This window comes from Geospiza fortis, unplaced genomic scaffold, assembly GCF_000277835.1.
Source record: "Geospiza fortis unplaced genomic scaffold, GeoFor_1.0 scaffold129, whole genome shotgun sequence".
Classification (NCBI taxonomy): Eukaryota; Metazoa; Chordata; class Aves; order Passeriformes; family Thraupidae; genus Geospiza; species Geospiza fortis.
In genome coordinates this window covers 74227-92867 of record NW_005054522.1, presented here as the reverse complement: position 1 = coordinate 92867, position 18641 = coordinate 74227, and the positions used below count along the sequence as shown (strand labels likewise).

Below are 18641 nucleotides of genomic sequence, written 5' to 3'. Positions count from 1 at the left end.
TCTGACCACAGGATTCCTCCCACTGGAGTCTCTCTGATTGCCCTCAAAAATGTGCAGAGATGTTCTCCTGCCACCAACTAATGGCTTCAAACTGGCAGAGGGCAGATTTAGGTTGGGGATTAGGAAAACATTCTTTATTGTGAGAGTGGGGAGGCACTGGCACAGGGTGTCCAGAGCAGCTGTGGCTGCCCCTGGATCCCTGGAAGTGTCCAAGGTCAGGCTGGACAGGGCTTGGAGCAGCCTGGGATGGTGGAAGGTGTCCTTGCCCATGGCATGGGGTGGAACGAGATGGTCTGTGAAGCTCCTTCCAACATAAACCATTTTATTATTCTGGCACACCCACACCAGTCTCTTCTTGCCCAAACATCTCTCCCAGCCCCCCTGAAAGCCTCTCCTATCTCTATTTGTGGGTTTTTTTTTGTTTTCTTCCCCAATGCAAACAGAAGAGTTGAAGTGTCCTAACCTGGTAAGCCAGGGAAAACAACCTCCTCGACATGAACACTGTAAAATACAAATCAAGGCAGCAGCAGAAGACACTTGGTCCATGTTCCCGCCCTACAGAGATCTGTCAGTCTGTCCAGCAGTGCAGTGACCCTGGGCCTGCTCTGGACTCCTCCAGGGTTACTCCAATGCAGCCTTGAACAGATTTTCTCCTCCAGGGTTACTCAAATGTAACCCTGATCAGATTTTCTCCTCCAGGGTTATGCCAATGTAACCCTGGGCCAGATTTTCTCCTCCAGGATTATGCCAGTGTAACCCTACTCAGATTTTCTGCTCCAGGGTTACTCCAATGTAATCCTGGACCACATTTTCTCCTCCAGAGTTACACCAATGTAATCCTGGACCAGATTTTCTCCTCCAGGGTTGTGTCAATGTAATCCTGGACCAGATTTTCTCCTCCAGGGTTGTGCCAGTGTAACCTTGCTCAGATTTTATCCTCCAGGGTTATGCCAGTGTAACTCTGCTCAGTTTTCCTGCTCCGTTTGTGTTGGAAAATGTGAGATAACTTCATGCCAAGTATCCCAAAGGGGCAGCTGGAGGAGTCGCAGGCAGGCCAAACAAATTCCCATCCACTTTGGGAGAGATGTTTCATCTGCAAATGGGTTGTACATGACAGAGACAAGTTGCTATTTCAGATTTTTAAAGATACGCTATAACACTGCTTGGCCTTAATTTTGGGCTCCAGCAAGCTATTGATTTTTTGATTCTTTATATTATGTTAATGATGTCATGATCATATCAGAGCAGCAATACACTCCTGCAAAGCTCCAGAGTGCAATATTTAATAGATACTGTTAGTATTAATTGATTTTGCTATAATTCATTCTACTCATGTTTTCACGCTTAAGGGTTGGGTTTTTTCTTGTTTGGTTGTTGGGGTTTTTTTTATTAGCAGTAAATTCCCTAAACATCCAGGCAAAATGAAAAAGTCAAAGCATTTACTTCTCTTGTTTTTAAATTTGGGGATGGGGGAAGTGGGGATGGGGGCTATCCTCTCCAGCTCACCCCAATCAATAGCAGATCAAGTAAACCACTCAATAACAGGACTGATGGGCTCCTCAACAGCTCAAGAGGCCATCAAATGATATTTTGTCAATTGGACAGATGAGTTTATGATGTGGGTTCACTCCCCTTCCTTTCTCATCAGCCCTTTCTGATCCTGATCCAGATGCCCCTGGATCCCTGGAAATGCCCAAGGCCAGGCTGGACAGGGCTTGGAGCACCCTGGGATAGTGGAAGGTGTCCCTGCCCATGGCAGGGGATGGGACTGGATAATCTTTTAGGTCCCTTTCCACCCAAACCATCCTAGGATTCTGTAAATCTATGATCTTCTATTAGGTAAACTCAGAAGGGAATTCTTCAGGTCAGGATTTTTTTGTTTGTTTGTTTGTTTGTTTGTTTTGTTTTTATGTCCTTAAAAGCAGAGAGGGGAACAGAGAACAAAGATTTACTGTTGCCCTACAATTCTGGTAAAAATTAACTCCCCACCACACCAGTCCATGTACACTGAGACCCTTCCCAGTGATACTGCAAAATTCAGATAATTTTCTGGAAATAAACTTTACGAGGAAGATGGAAAAATCATTTCTGCTTTCTTGGCTAATCATACACTGAAAGTTATTTGTGACTTTGTTTGCAGGGCTGAGTGAGGATGAGGAAGGGATCAGGTTGATTTGCTTGTATCCATTTTTGCATTTTCTCTTCCCCCTGAGAAAAACACAGAGTTAAAGCTCCTGCCAAGCATCCCAACACCATCCTCCTCCTCCTGTTATTAACTGGCTGCCTCTTCAGAGGTGCTGGGTGGAAAAGGGCCAGGGCCACCTGCAGAAAAGCCACCTCTGACTCTGCCACATCTCAGAGATGCTCTGCTCTGATAACACCTTATCAGGCCAGGCAAGCTCTGATAGACTGGGAGCAGACAAAGCAGGCAAGTGTTATCTGAAATGAAACCCTGCCCTCTTGCCCTGAACAAAATCACCCTGTGCTCCCTGGCAGGGCTGGCTGGCAGCCCTTCCAAAGTGGTGTTGGGGGCAGGACGTGTCTGGCTGCCTGTTCCCATCTCCTGGGGAGCCACAGGGAAGGACAGGTCCAGGGGTATTGTATCTGCTGGAATGATGAATCTGACTCCATGCTCTCAGAAGCTTAATTTGTTACCTTATAACACTATATCATTGTTGTTGTTGTTGTTGTTGTTGTTGTTATTTTATTTATTTTATATCTTTATAAAAATAAATAGTATACATTATATGAAATATTACATATTTCATATAAATATATAAATATAAAATATTATCTATTTTTCTATAAAATATATTATTATTAAACACATTACAATATGAAATATAAACATAAATAAATGAATATAAATATAAAAATATATAAATTTTTATTAAATATATTATTAAAGAATACTATACTATACTAAAGAATACAGAAAGGATACTTACTGAATGCTAAAAAGATAATAATGAAAACTCGTGACTCTCTCCAGAGTCCCAACACAGCTTGGCCCTGATCGGCCAAAGAGTCAAAACAACTCACAGCAGAATCCAATCAAACAATCACCTGTGGGTAAACAATCTCCAAACACATTCCACATGTGAGCACAATGCAGAAGAAGCAAGTGAGATAAGAATTGTTTTCCTTTTCTCTGAGGCTTCTCAGCTTCCCAGGAGTAAAAAGGGATTTTTTTCAGAGAATGTGAATGCCACACAGGGGGGCTCCTGTCCCTCAGCTACAGCTGAGAAAATCTGCAGGCAAAACCTCTTTGTGGTGGGGGTTTGGGTCTGAAGGACAAAAGGAGCTTGGTTTTGTTGTGGTCATCCCCTCACCTCAGCTCTGAGCCATTGCAGTGGGGTTTCCTTAATAAAAGGGACTCGTTAATACAGGGGTCCCACTAATCCAGGGGCTTCATCAATACAGGGCCCTCATTAATGCTGGTTTTCAACTGAAGGAGGGTTAATTTAGGTGAGATAGAGGAAGACTCTTTTTACAATGAGGTTGATAAAATACTGGCAGAGGCTTCCCAGAGAAGCTGTGGCTATCCCTGGATCCCTGGGAACATCCAAGGTCAGGCTGGATGGGGCTCTGAGCCACCCTCACCCCAAAATATGCACCAAGCTAGCAAGGGAGAAGCCTTCCAGGCATGGGAAGTTAGACTGAGTTAGATTGAGGTTATTTTCTTCACATGTCTCAATTAAAATGCAGATCTCCGCCACTGCCTGGGGCAGAGGGGCAGGAGGCACTGGGAATGAGATATGGGAGGGAGAAGCAAGGCATGGGGAGTGTTTGCTTCATCCCTGTCTGCCTTAACCCTTCTGCTGCCACCCCTGCTCTAACAGAAGGGGGTTCACGGGGATAATCAAGGAATTGCACGTGTGTTTGCACCTTGTCATGTCTGCCAAGGCTCCTTCTGCTCTAATGAAACAAACTCACAGCCCACTCAGACACTTGTGAGATGGGATTATTATTTTTGTGCTTTATACGTGCTTTATATATGCTTTCTATTGATATATATTTATATATTTTACTGCATTTATAGATATTTATGTATTTTATATATATGCATATCTATATTATATATATAATGTATTTTTATATATATTGTGTATATATATTATATATATATAAAATGTCTCCTCACAGGACTTCTGCAATCCACCCCTTGTCCAAAATACTTTAAGCCTTAGGATCTCACACCCACTCATGAGCTGCTCCTGTCCTACAAACAAGGCACTAACCCACAGGGAAATTGAGGATTGGAGTCATTTTAAGTCAGGCATTGTTTGAAATGGTCGTTTAAGGCTCCTCGGTAGCCACTAAAAGAAACTGGCACTTCCAGAGGGCAATTATTCCACTGCCTTCAACAGCTCAGGGTTCGGAGGAATGTGCTCAGAAAAAGTCCTTGTCTCCACTGTCTGCAGAGACAGGAAACCGAGGAGCAGATGAGATAAATCCCATCCTCAGTAATTTGTCCAGATTCATACAAGGTACCACGGCAGAGCGAGGAAATTAATTCTGCTCTCTCTTGCCTGAGGAAGATCCTGTGAGCAGTGGATCATGCTGACGTTCCTTTCTCAATGTTCCAAGGGCTTCAGGATGTGTTTTCTGCAGCCAGAACCTGTCCCAGATCTTGTCTTACAACAGTGACTCAGTCCTTCAGCCCACAGCAATTCCCACATCCCTGACCTCCCAAATCCCTTTATCCAGGCTAGGCAGGATCATCCTCCAGCTCCTTCACTCTGTCCCAGCAGGACTTTCAGCATTTCCCCTCCTCCTCAGAATATTTATCTCAACTTTTCCTCAGCTTCCTCTTTATTTTTTGCCACAAAAATACATGCTAATTGCTGGTGAAACTTCCCAGACAGGGAAGAAACTGTTGGAGGGAAATTAAAAGAAATCTGCTCTTCCTTCCATTACCAGGTGGATGCTTTCTTGCAAGAAACAGCCAAGCTCTTTGCTCTGGGGCTGCCCCATGTCCCTACAGCACACAAAGAAGCAGCAGCAGGAGAAATTCAGAGCCAATACTTCTGTTCTTCACTGGGAATTTGGCCTTCCCAGCAGAAAAAAACACGTTTTCTTTGAATATCCTGGTTTCTTGCATCCATATCTGAAGTTGGAGGCAATGGAAGAGAAGATCAAGGAAACAGGATCATGAGTTGCTCAAGCCACTCACCAGGCAAAAGAAATGCAGATGTTGCTGGGGTTAGGAAGAAAAAGACTCTGAGGAGGATCCCCCACAAAACAAAGCCCCAGAGTAGGATGAGAGAATCAGCTTCAAGCCCAGAAGCTCCTATGAGCTCTCAGAACCTCCCTCTGGAACCACAGCTCTGCTTGGAAGGGAATCCTCAGTTGGAAGGGACCCACAGGGATCACCCACTCCAACTCCTGGCACTGCTCAGAACATCCCAAAAATCCCACCCTGTGCATGAGAGTGTTGCCCAAACTCTGCCTGAGCTCTGGCAGGCTTCATGCTGTCACCGTTACCCTGTGGAGACGGTTCCAAAAATACCCAATCAATGTATCCAAATGTATATTATTATTATTTTTTATTTTTTTTCCCTGGTACAGAAGTCAAAGGGGAAAGCATCTACCTCTGCAGCTCTGCTTGGGGGATGGAGTGCAGGCGATGTGGGAGCAATGGGGAGATTTAGGGGCTGGGTTGGTGGCACAAGGAGAGACTGGGTGGCAGGTCACTGAGTGTGGGAATGTGCAGCAGAAGATCTTGGGAAGGAATTCCTGGCTGTGAGGGTGGTGAGGCCCTGGCACAGGGTGCCCAGAGAAGCTGTGGCTGTCCCTGGATCCCTGGAAGTGCCCAAGGCCAGGCTGGACAGGGCTTGGAGCAACCTGGGACAGTGGAAGGTGTCCCTGCCATGGCAGAGGGTGGAATGAGATGATTTTTGAAGGGTTCTTCTCACACAAATGGTTCTCTGATGGCCTGAATTTATGGGCAGGAGTGTGAGCAGATCCATGGGGAGACTGAGGCTGGATAAAGACACACCTTAAAGGTTTGCTGTGCTTTTCTTTAGGAGGAATTTCTCCCTGATCCTCCTCTGCTCCATTCCCTTCTGAGACTTGTCACAGGTGGAGGCTGATGAAATCTCACAGAGGCAGCAGTGGCAGCACAAGGCCATGTCCCCCCACCTTGGGGAGGGCTGGTTTCATGTGGCATTTTCCCTCATTGGCAGCTCATGGCATACAGACACACCAGGGAGCACTTGACAGCAAGACAGATTCCCTAAAAGAGAGAGATCCCCTACAAACAGCCCAGCCCCCTGAACCATCCATATTCCCTGACTCTCACTGAGTGCCACAACCCTGCAGCAAAGCCTAGCCCTGCTCCCTGGCAAATTAGGGCATTGCAAGACTTTAAAATTCAGGGGAGGAATGAGAGGGCCACATTGCAAAACCCACGGAATTTTGTCCCTTCTGAGAATTTGAAAGGGGAAAACATCCCAAACTGGGGTTAGGCTCTATTGTGTTGCCAACATGTAGAGCTCTAAAGTCACTTGAGTCGGCCTCAGGATCCCCATCTTATCCTGCAGAAGAAATGTAGTCTTTGTGCCATATTTGTCAGCCCCAGGTCTCACACCTGAGGTCCTCCAGTTGTAGCACAGCAAGGATGAGCCACTGAATTGAGTTCCTTGTGTACATAAAACCACTTATAATTCAAAGTCTCCTTATATTCTCAATCCATCTGTGTTTAAGCACCTGAATTATTCCTTATTTTACTGCTTCTTGAGGTCTGAATCTCCCTGCTGGCTCGGCTAACATCCACGCTGCAATTCCAGTCAGGGAATACTCCTTCCCTGTAACTTTGCATCTCATCTCCAGTGATATTTGAGATTTTTTTAAGGCTGCTTGGGGTGGCCATGCAGCTTTCCCCTGCCCCTGTTCCCTCCCTGGATGTCTCCTGTGGGATATGTAGATATTTCACCCAGAAACCTTCCCCTGAAGGGGCTGAACTTTCTGCAATGCTAAACCCGAGCTGCCAAGGTTCCTGTGACGGAGACAAATCCCAAGTAGGACACCAAACTCACAGGGCTGCAGGAGGAGAAAGCTTCTGCTGGAACCCACTGCACAAACTAATTATCTTCCCACCCTTCCCCACTGCCCTCTAGCAAAATAAGCTAATCAAAGGAAAGGTTGTTATCAAAACACATTTACCACACGCCTGCGTCTTATGGCCCACAGTGCCCAGTGCTGTCCCTGAGTTGCTTCAGGCAAGTACAGCCACAAAGATAATCAACCTGTGAAGGGCACAGCTCTGCCCTGCACTGCCTGGCTCACCAGGGCAGGAAAAGTGCTCCCAAAGGGCACACGATGGCATTGAGGGAAGGGATGCAGCCATGGGTCGGTTCTTCGGTGTCGCCACATTTCTCTTCACAGAGAAAAGCAAGGCACAGCTTCCCAAGACTATTTCTGGGATTCATGTTCTCTGAACCTCAAAGGGGTTTATTCAGTGTTACCTGCAGAAAAACAGGATTCCCAGGAGCCTCTGATTCACCCAGGGCTTTATCACCGTCAATAGCCACAGAATTCCCTCCTCCTCCTCCCTGGGGATCTCATTTCAAAAGGCCATTGCAGAGCTGTCCCATTTGGGGCTATTTCCTTGTCCAAAGGTGTGAAAGGATGGGTACTTTAGCTGTGCCTCAGCAGGCAGATCAGAGATTCCCTGGGCTGGGGCAGGATGCTTTGATGTTCCCCTGCTGTGGTTCCCTCTAAAACACCAGCTCCAATTCCCATAACTGTCCCAGGACATTGCTCTGGCTGCCCTGGGTGATTCCAGACCCTGGCAGGGGCTCAGAGACCTCGGCATGGAGTCACAAACACCTGTGCCTTTGATTTTAGCCCATGGAAACAATTACCAACTTTGTGTGAGGAGTTACAAGCCACAGGAGTTTGAGTAGAATGATAGTGAATTTGTCACAGGGTGAAAATGTAGAATTTTGGGGATTTAGAATGGGGGTGTGTTGGGGCAGGAAGGGAGAAAGATTTTCCTATAAAAATGGCACCAATCATGATTGTGAGGCCCAGGGGGTGGTCAGGCAGCGGAACAGGCTCCCCAGGAATGTGGTGATGGCACCAACCCTGCCAGAGCTCAGGAAGAGTTTGGACAATGCTCTCAGGCTCCTGGTGTGATTTTTGGGGCTGTTCTGTGCAGGGCCAGGAGTTGGACCTTGATGATCCATGTGATGTGACCGTGTTCACAGGGGTTTGAGGATGAGGGAAGAGACAAGGATCTGACTCCATATTTCAGAAGGCTGATTTATTATTTTATGATATATATTATATTAAAACTATACTAAAAGAATAGAAGAAAGGATTTCATCAGAAGGCTAGCTAAGAATAGAATAGGAAAGAATGAATAACAAAGGCTTGTGACTCGGACAGAGAGTCTGAGTTAGCTGACTGTGATTGGCCATTAATTACAAACAACCACATGAGACCAATCACAGATGCACCTGTTGCATTCCACAGCAGCAGATAATCATTGTTTACATTTTGTTTCTGAGGCGTCTCAGCTTCTCAAGAGAAAAAATCCTAAGGAAAGGATTTTTCAGAAAAGATGTCTGTGACAATATGGGTCCCTTCCAGCTCAGGATATTCCCTGATTCTATGACTTTTTCATCATTCCAGACAAGTGCAAAACACCCACAAAAGGCTGCCTTATTGGAGGGACTCCAGTTTGCACCTTGGGAAAAACCAGCGTGGGGAGTACCAGGCAGGGACAGCTGAGGGTTTATAGGATCACAAACCTCTGCAAGAGTCAGGAAATCCCTCATTTCTCACTGATAAAGCTTAGGAGTGATATTCCAACCTCCTGCCCCTCTGAGTCCCTGCAGCCTGACCCACACAGCCCCTTCTGGAAACAGCGCTGGAGGAAAAGCTCTGCAAGAGTCAGGAAATCCCTCATTTCTCACTGATAAAGCTCTAGGAGGGACATTCCAACATCCTGTGCCTCTGAGTCCCTGCAGCCTGACTCACACAGCCCCTTCTGGAAAGAGCACTGGAGGAAAACACTGTGAGGCAAAAACAAGGAGGTAAAATAGGGAAAAAAAGAAAGAACAAAACCCCTCAGCCTGAAAGAGTCACGGGCTCTCAGACAGCAGAAAGTCGAATAAGAAAAAGACCCTTCAAGAAAGGTCTTATTGCAGCCTGTGTAGGCAGCTGGGGTTACCTGAGACTCTCTGGTGGTTCAGAAGACTTTGACCAAGAAAGTTAAAGCCAGGGACGATCAATGAGCTCTGCCAGAGGCCGTGCATCAGGTTACCTGCTGAGCCCAGACACCACGAGCTGCACTTTGGAACTTTTCCCTTTATTTTCTCCTGGTCTGGCAGTGAGTCTGAGTGTGGGTAACAAACCTCCCTCCCCCTCCACTGTGATCACTGGAAAACAGCTTGTTTAAATGCCTTTTTTTTCTCCTTCATGTCATGTTACAAAGGAGAGCTGTAGTTTCAGGGTGGATGAGTTGTCCACACAAGGGGCTGTGGTGGATGGGAAGAGGTGGAGGGCAGGAGGATGTGGAGGGTCAGTTCTGGACACCAGGGTGGGTGTCTGTGCCAGAGAATGGCATCAAACCCCTCTGGACAGGGCTGGTTTATGTTGGGAAACCAAACAAATTCTCCTACTGAGCCTCAGGGTTTAGCTTTTATATTTTTCACATTCTGTGCTGCTTTAGTGTGTGGGTCTGAGCTTCATATTATGGGATGGTGAGCTCTGTGCACAGAGCAGGGAGACAAAACAATTCCTGCTCCAGCTGGGCACCAAGGACAAATCGTCACTGTCATATTTTCTGAAAAATCCCTTCGCCCAGGATTTCTTCTCCTGGGAAGCTGAGAAGCCTCAGAGAAAAAGGAAAACAATATTATCTCATTTGCTTCTCCTGTGTTTTGCTGCTTTGGAATGTGGTTGGAGATTTTTTTATCCAACAGGTCATTGCTTCACTGGTTTCATGTGAATTGTTTTGATTCATTGGCCAATCAGTGCCAGGCTGTGTTGGGACTCTGGAGAGAGTCATGAGTTCTCATTGTTATCTTTTAGCCTTCTGTCTGTATCCTTTCTGTATTCTTTAGTATAGTTTAGTATAGCATTCTTTAATATAATATAGCATCATAAAATAATAAATGAGCCTTCTGAGAACATGGAGTGAGATTCATCCTTTCCTCCCTCATCCTGGGGACCCAGCAAATACCACAACAAATGACCCAAATCTCAGCCCAGGAGCACAAACCCCGTGGGCTGCAGAGAGAAAAACAAGCAGGGTGGGACTGCAGGGGCTAAAGCTGGAATGGGACAATGAACTGCAAGGTGCAAATGGAGCAGAACTGATCCAAGGGAGAGACCCCGGGAGCGCTCGTGCATTTTGGGGCCATTTTGGTTCATCTTGGGTGCAGCCCTGGCTGGGCTCTTGTGCTGCCCAAGGTGGATCTACAGAGGAGATCCTTTCCATAAATCCCTGCTTTATTCTGGAACTCTGCCCAGCCTCTGCTCTAGCTCAGCCTTCTCAAGGCATCACAGTGGCTTCTGAGGTGTCTCATAACAGCAGAGATCCAAAAATTAATAGTTAATCCAGACCAGCTCCACCTGAGGAATTGTGTGGGGGAGATTTTGGCCATCCCTTGACTGACCCAGAGCCAGAGGGATCCAGGAAGGTGCCTGCTGTGGCCCAGACATGAGATGAGACTCTTATCTCACAGCTTCTTCCACGGGGTGAAGATGCCTTCAGGAGGCCACTGGCTCCCATTCCCAAGGTTCAGGAGCAGCAGGATCTGCTGGCATGTGCTCTGTAAAGCCAACAGAGACAGCTTGGGTGTCTTGGGGAGGTTCTGGGCGCCAGAAGGACACACAGAGGACACGAGCAGCTCCTCAGAGCTGAGCAGAGGAGTGCAGGGAGCAGAGCCAGCTCCTGGCTGAGATATCTCCAAGCAGGACAGACTGGAGATGCTTAAACAAACCCTCTTCCCTCCACAGCAAATGTCAGCTCCTCTAAACCAACAGCTCTTGTTGACTGCTTTGCTCAGTCTCTAGGGCTGGTAAAGGCTTCTGGGGGAGAAAGAAATCACAGATGCCCAAATGTTTCATTCTAATGGAAAAAAATAAAATTAAAAAGTAATAATGCTTCCTTTCAGAATGACTTTTCATTTTGAAATCTCAAGCAATTTGCTAAAAACTGAAATCAAACCCCAAAACGAGGACTTGCAAAGTCTAAATGAATCATTCTCCAATTACTAAATGGAATCAGCCCCTTCCAGAACAGCTTTCAAGAACATTTCTTATTAAAAAAAATAATTGGCCACTGGGAGCTGGAGGGGAAAAAAAAAGTTTTGAAGTATCACAAGTTCTCCCAGAAAATGGGACTGTTTCCCTCTCTGATTGCAATTAATGACCTGCCAGCCAAGGAGTCCCCAGACCTGCAAGGGCAGATTCCAGAGCAGGAGGAGGCTCCTGCCTGGGGCTGCATCCTCCTTGAGGAGAGTTTGTTGTGTGTGTTCAGCTGTTCCTCCTGGAACTAGATGGATGCTGCATGGGATGAAATGAGGCAGCAAAGCCCAAATCCAGGAGTGTCGCTAACACAGCAGAGCCTGGGACTGGTGTGATGGTGTTCACAGGGGTCTGAGGATGAGGGAAGAGACGAGGATCTGACTCCATGTTTCAGAAGGCTGATTTATTATTTTATGATATATATTATATTAAAACTATACTAAAAGAATAGAAGAAAGGATTTCATCAGAAGGCTGGCTAAGAATAGAAAAAGAAAGAATGATAACAAAGGCTTGTGGCTCGGACTCTCTGTCTAAGAAGATTTTTCATAAAACATGTCTGTAACAGACTGGTCCCTTTGCACCCAGCAGGGGATTTCTGTCTAATAAAATGTTGCACTTCTCTATAGAGATGCTGCTTTTCTGCCCCAAATTTCCAGTCTGGGGTGATAAACACAACCCAGGGATGCTGTGCAGGGCTGAAACCCTGAGTGGTGACCACACGCAGATGGACCAGGGAATGTACATAGAATAATGGAATGGTTTGGTAGGAAGGGAAAAAAAAAACCTGGAATGGTTTGGTTGGAAAGGAACCTCAAAATCAACCAGTTCCACCCCCTGCCATGGTCAAGGACCCTTTCCGCTGTCCCAGGTTGCTCCAAACCCCATCCAGCCTGGCCTTGGACACTTCCACGGATCCAGGGGCAGCCACAGCTTCTCTGGGCACCCTGTGCTAGGGCCTCACCAACCTCACAGGGAAGAATTCCTTCCAAATATCCAATCTACAATTAGGGAGGGCTCTTTCAGTAGCTGAAGGGTTTACCCCTGCTCTGGGAATAAAGAGCTTGAACTATAGATGGGAAAGAAGGAAGAGAGGTGGTTACAGCATGGGTGTGGGTGAGGCAGGAGTAAATTGCCAGGGGATTACAAGGGTGGTCAGATTTGGGTGGCATCTTTGGGCAGTGCTGTCTCTGACACAGGAAGAAGCTGCTGAATTCATTTCAGGCTTGCAGAAAACTTCACTTTGCTCCCAGTCCTCTCTGCAGTCCCCATCCAGGCTGGTGACATTGCTGTGACCTTGCAGCAGGCACCCAGTGCCAGCTCTGCTCCATCCCCACTGCTCCCACCACAGCCCCTCTCCCTCCCCCAGCCAGCGAGAGCCACAATTTCAATTTGCACCAAGTAAATGATTCATCACCACCTAAAGAGGCCTGAGAGAGCCCGGGAGGGAGCAGGGCTGGGAAAAGGAGGGGGGACAAGATGGGGGTAAAGATACAGAGATGAAAAGCTCGGTTAACCTGCTCTGTATCAGCTCTTCTCCTCGGGGCAGCAGCTAATCAATCCTCCCCCCCTCTCTCCTGTCTGTGGGTCTGTCTGTCTCTGCCTCTCTCTCAGAGGACTCGAGTTTCTCAGTGTAAGGTTAGGACAGCAGAGCTGTGGAAATCAATTCCTGAGCCCTGGCACGCTGCCCTGGGCACAGACAGCCCAGCTCTGCTGGGAAAACATGGATGGGGAATGGGAGCTGAGGAGAGCTGGAAATGGGGGTTTGGGAAGAGGAGTTGCATCAGCCCTTGTTGGGAATATCCCAAAATAAGAGAGGTGTGTCACCCTGTTCTTCTAAGCCTTCTGATGTTTACATTCTTGTAATAAACTTTCTCATGTAGTTTAATGTGAATAATTATTGTTTTACATTCTTCTCTAGAAGAAGAAAACTTTATTAAACTGTTGGTTTGTCCAGTATTATTAAAGAAGTAGCACTTTCATCCTCCAATCCACTGTCACTTTCGAAAGTCTATAAATGTTAAAATCAAAAAATAAACTGTGACCATGTTCACAGGGGTCTGAGGATGAGGGAAGAGACGAGGATCTGACTCCATGTTTCAGAAGGCTGATTTATTATTTTATGATATATATTATATTAAAACTATACTAAAAGAATAGAAGAAAGGATTTCATCAGAAGGCTGGCTAAGAATAGAAAAGGAATGATAACAAAGGTTTGTGGCTCGGGCTCTCTGTCCAAGCCAGCTGGGCTGTGATTGGCCATTAATTAGAAACAACCAACATGGGCCAATCACAGATGCACCTGTTGCATTCCACAGCAGCAGATAATCATTGTTTACATTTTGTTCCTGTGGCTTCTCAGCTTCTCAGGAGGAAAAAATCCTAAGGAAAGGATTTTTCATAAAAGATGTCTGTGACAATAAACTTCCCTTCTGTTTACCTTAAAAGTTCCAGTGTAGATGTAGTTTTATTTCATGTCCTATAGAGACAGAGGTGTGCATGGGAGAGACAAAAAAACCCTGCTGTAACCCACTGGGCAGTTTTCACCTGTCTCCCAGTCCACCTCTGCTCCTCTTGATGGTTTATACTGGAGGAGGATGAGGGAACAGTGTGGCTTTGCCCAAAAATTTGGCTCCCAGCCCTGCCATACCCAGCTCCTGCACAGCCCAGCTGCCTCCTCCGTGCCTTCCACATCACTGGATCCAGCTCTGCACTGGGAATCCCCTGGGATTCCTCACTGGGAGGGAAGAGGGAAGGGTTGGCAGCCAGGATGGGAAATGTTGATGGCATTTTTCCCCAGGGATCCTTGTGCAGGAGTTGTTGATGACGTATCCCACTTGAGGAAAAGTCTGTTAATGAGGCTTGAGGGGTTCTGATGTGCAAAAATTTCTAATTAGAGATTGAGTACTCCAGTGTCCTTAGCCTGAAAATCCTGTAGAGCCAAAACTTGTTGAGTGGGATGTAATTGGCTCTTTTGCTCTCAGGGCTGCCCAAAAGGATGAGGAAACTGAGACTCAGAAAGGAGCACCTGAGGCTGCGCTGAAAACCCCTCCCAAACTAGGACTGAAAATCAGGTTTCTTAAGTGAGAGGGAAGCAACAGACTTGAAGTGGGATTTGATAACATTTGCCTTCAAAGTGCTTCAAAAAACCCCTCAGGGAGTGAATCTGAGTGACCCTGCTGTGAGGTACATAAACAAGAGGTGTTTCTCTTCTCCAGATAAGGAATCAGAGGTTAAGTGGCCAGAGGGAGGAGGGTACACTGCCATAGCCATGTCCAGACTCCAGCCTCACTTCTCGCTCAAGGGCTGAGCCTGCACAGAGATGTTTTTAACCAAATTCAATCTGCCAGCCCCACCCATCAGCCTCCATGTCATTTCCAGTACTCCTCACTCTGCAGTTGTCTCTGCCCCTTCTCTCCCTTTTGGGGATTTATTGCTGCAAGTTTTGACTCTTTGTTGCCACTCACCCTGGATGCAAGGAGATGAAATATCCAGCATTGCTGTGGTACAATCAATGCACAAATTCGTGCCTTTCTATGCTGCTTGCACATCTCTGTGCTGTCCCTTCACTGACAGCAAACACACTGGAGGGTGGATGCAGGATGAGATGGGGTGGGAACACACTGTAAAGCTCTGTGTCAAATGGAAATATCCTCAGCTCAGCAGGATGAAAGTTTTCTGGGCTCTTACCCACCACACCACAATTCAGGATTGGTTTGCCAAGGTTCTTTTGAACAATTCCAGAGCATGAGCCCCACTTTTGGGCATGTTTTGGGATGGATCCCCCAGATCTGATTTGAAATTAGGCAGACTGCCATGGTTTTGGATGAGGGTCACACAATCTGACAGAAGCAGAGCATTCAGAGCATCGACAGAAGGCTGGAATATGGTCCAGGTTTGTTCCCTTCTGTTCCAGCAAGGAGAGGCAGCAAAGTCTATCACATCAACTGGATCCCTGTCTCCACCTGGAGAGTTTGCAACTCAACAGGAACAATTCAGGTGAGCTCAGAGGGTGAAGACCAACAAAACCATCAGAAAAACCCTCCAAGGCTGCCAAGGACACCGTGAGCCTTGGAGTGACAGCACCCCGCAGAGCCACTCTCAGCTGGAGCCCTGGGCTGGACAGATCCCAGCCTTTCCCAGCCCCTGTCTGTGCTCAGAGGGGCTTGGCAAAGGAGACCTCCCTGCCACTCAGGGCCAGGAGCTCAGCCAAGCTGACACCTCCCTCTCCAGGGCTTTGGCAGAGGGCTCTGCAGGAGGAGAGCACTCAGGGAAAGGCTGCAGAGAGGCAACTTCAGGATCAATGGCAGCACTAACATTCAAAGCCTAAGGAAAAACAAGCCAATGAACTGATATCCCAATGAACTGATATCCCAATATTGAGGACACCTGGATCCAGTATTCCTTGTGAGGCAGTGGATGAACCAGCACAACAAAATGATGGGAGAGTGGAATGAGGCCCCTGCTTGGCCTGTCAAACCATAAGGCCCCAATGAAAACTACCTTGGAGTGGATCCCATGGATTCCTCTCTAAGGGCAATGGAGATCCTGACAAGTCCAAAAGAGGAGAGGTTCAGGTCAGCACTGCAAACTGGAAGTGCTGGGACAGGGGCTGATGGACAGAGTCAAATTTCCTCAAATGGGATGGAAACCACCAGGAAAATGTGACCCAGAGAAGAGCTGCTGGAGTGCTGAATTCAAAACACCATCAAACTGGTGGAGAAGCTCTGTCCACCCTCTACCACCCTTCTTTCCCTGCATCTTCCAAAAAACACTTTTCACAGTTAATCAAAGTGTCTCCCCAGCAAATCCCAGAGACTTTTTTTGGAGGTGCCTGGCTCAGCCAGGGACTGAGACAGCATTTTGCCCCTCTACCTTGATGCCTTAAGTTTTAGCTTTCCAGATTTTCCAGATTCTGCATTAGTGTGTAACTCTGAACTCCATATAAAGTGTCAGCAAGTTCTCCTCACAGCTCAGTCACACGGAACAATCCTTTTCCAGCTTAAAAACCAAGGACACCATTGCAGCTTCAGGCCCAAAAAGCGCAAACAGCAGGGAATGGAGGAGAGCAATCTGGGAGGGTGGGACTGCAGAACCTGGAGCTGGAATTGGACAATTAACCCCAATATGGAAATGGACCAAAACTTATAAAAGTGTGAAAACTCATGACTGGTCATCCATCTTTGGTGTAGTCACAGCCAGGCTCTTACACTGCCCAAGGTGTATCCTTTGAAGGCCTTTTAATAAATCCCTACTTTATTCCTTTAACAGAGAATCCCTATGCAGGAAAGCAGATAAATAACCTGGATCGAGTTGATTGATTATTTAGGCTGTTGAAAATAAACCATGTGTGGCGTGCTGCTAAGTGCAAAACATAAGAAAAAGCAAGTATACTCACTTTTTTCCTCACAATGGTTATAGATGATGCAGTGAGGTAAGCAAGCACATTTTGGTCCTAAGAAAACTGTCACACTGAACACCCTGAACCTGTTACTTTCGGAACATTTCCATTATTGAGTTTGCACTAGAATCAGGGGTTAAGATTATCATTTTAAAGGGTTGGATTATCATTCAACCATCACTGTTTTCTTAGGTTTTAATAATGCCACTGCTCACTTCATTTTGTTGGATATAGCTTTGCTACCAAGTAAGTTGTGTTTTTTCATGAAACATGATTTTAGGTATATGTATTACCTTCATGTAACCACTTAAATCCCTACTTAATGTAGAAAACTGCTACTTTCCTGAAGAGACTCTGCTCTAAGTAGCCTCAGCAGGCATCAGCTGTGTTCCTATGAGGGCAGGTGGTGGGACAGGCAGGGCTGGGCTGGTGGCAGAGCCCAGAGGTACTCACGTGTTGTGGAGGACACACCATCCGCAGTGGGGGTCTCCCGAGCCCAGGCACTCGCTGCAGGTCTCATACTGGCTGCACGACTCCACAGGCACCCTGGTGAGCTGCAGGAGGAAAGGGGACAACCTGTCAGGCTTCTCACACAGCTCAGAATGGCTGGATGGAGGTGCCACCCTCCCTGTTCCCTTCCCCTGCTGCCTGTCTATAGCAGATATTTTTCACCCCCGACAAAGGAGGAATGACGAGGAGGATTCCATCTTATCAGAAGGCTAATTTATTACTTTATTATACTGTATTAGTCTATATTATATTACATCTAAACTGAATCTGCCAAGCACTTAAATTTGCACACACTTCACAGAATGTCGTGACCATCAGCCCACAGTCCCGACACACACACACACCTGGCCCTGATAGGCCAAGGAAACAAAACACCATCACTGTGGGTAAACCATCTCCATATTGCATTCTACTTTGGCACAAACACAGGCACAGCAAATGAGATAAAAATATTCTTGGGAAGAATTGTGCCTTGCTTTTCTCTGTGAAGAGAAATGTGGGGCTACACACTGTGACCCTGTTCACAGGGGTCCGAGGATGAGGGAAGAGACAAGGATCTGACTCCATGTTTCAGACGGCTGATTTATTATTTTATGATACATATTATATTAAAACTATACTAAAAGAATAGAAGAAAAGATTTCATCAGAAGGCTGGCTAAGAATAGAAAAAGAAAGAATGATAACAAAAGCTTGTGGCTCGGGCAGAGAGTCCAAGCCAGCTGTCTGTGATTGGCCATTAATTAGAAACAACTCTATGAGACCAATCACAGATGCACCTGTTGCATTCCACAGCAGCAGATAACCATTGTTTACATTTTGTTCCTGAAGCCTCTCAGCTTCTCAGGAGGAAAAATCCTAAGGAAAGGATTTTTCATAGAAGATGTCTGTGACAACACACTTGGCCCTGATAGGCCAAGGAAACAAAACACCATCACTTTGGGTAAATAATCTCCATATTGCATTCCACTTTTGCACAAACACAGGCACAGCAAATGAGATAAGAATTGTTTTTCCTTTCTCTGAGGTTCAGAGAATGTGAAACCCAGAAATATTCTTGGGAAGTCATGCTTTGCTTTTCTCTGTGAAGAGAAATGTGTCTACACCTGTCCTCCTGCAGGAACACCCATGCAGCGCTGGGCAGGCAGAGGAATGGGGATGGTTTGCTCCAGAGCTCAGCCTGGAGCAATCCCTGTCCACATCCTGGTCCACATCCCCTGTGGCCTTTCCCTCTCCCTGTAGCCCTTCATCACTTGCAGGATTTCCCAGCAAACAGCAAATCAGGCAGGCTATGGGGATGTGGTACCTTGAAATTAAATTAATTTGTTTCAGTTGGACAACAGGAGATCTTCTGCAGTAAGTTAAACTCCCTGGATCTCATTGATCTCTCTGGTTTTGGACTCTGTTGCTGGCTTCCTGTGAGAACGGAGGTTTTGTGATGTCTTTGTCTCCCTCCCACAACCTC

At 46.5% G+C, this 18641-nt stretch overlaps 1 protein-coding gene across 1 annotated transcript in view; it reads right to left on the bottom strand.

Moving 5' to 3' along the window:
- Nucleotides 1-17221, bottom strand: part of LOC102039897 (plexin-A4) — a gene marked incomplete at its 5' end in the record, with an annotated part of 176450 nt that extends 159229 nt beyond the window's left edge. Inside the window, one exon of the mRNA XM_031063698.1 lies at nucleotides 17121-17221. Within this exon, the coding sequence (XP_030919558.1) occupies nucleotides 17121-17221 (101 nt within the window). The remainder of the gene's footprint in view (nucleotides 1-17120) is intronic.
- Nucleotides 17222-18641: the final 1420 nt, after the last annotated feature.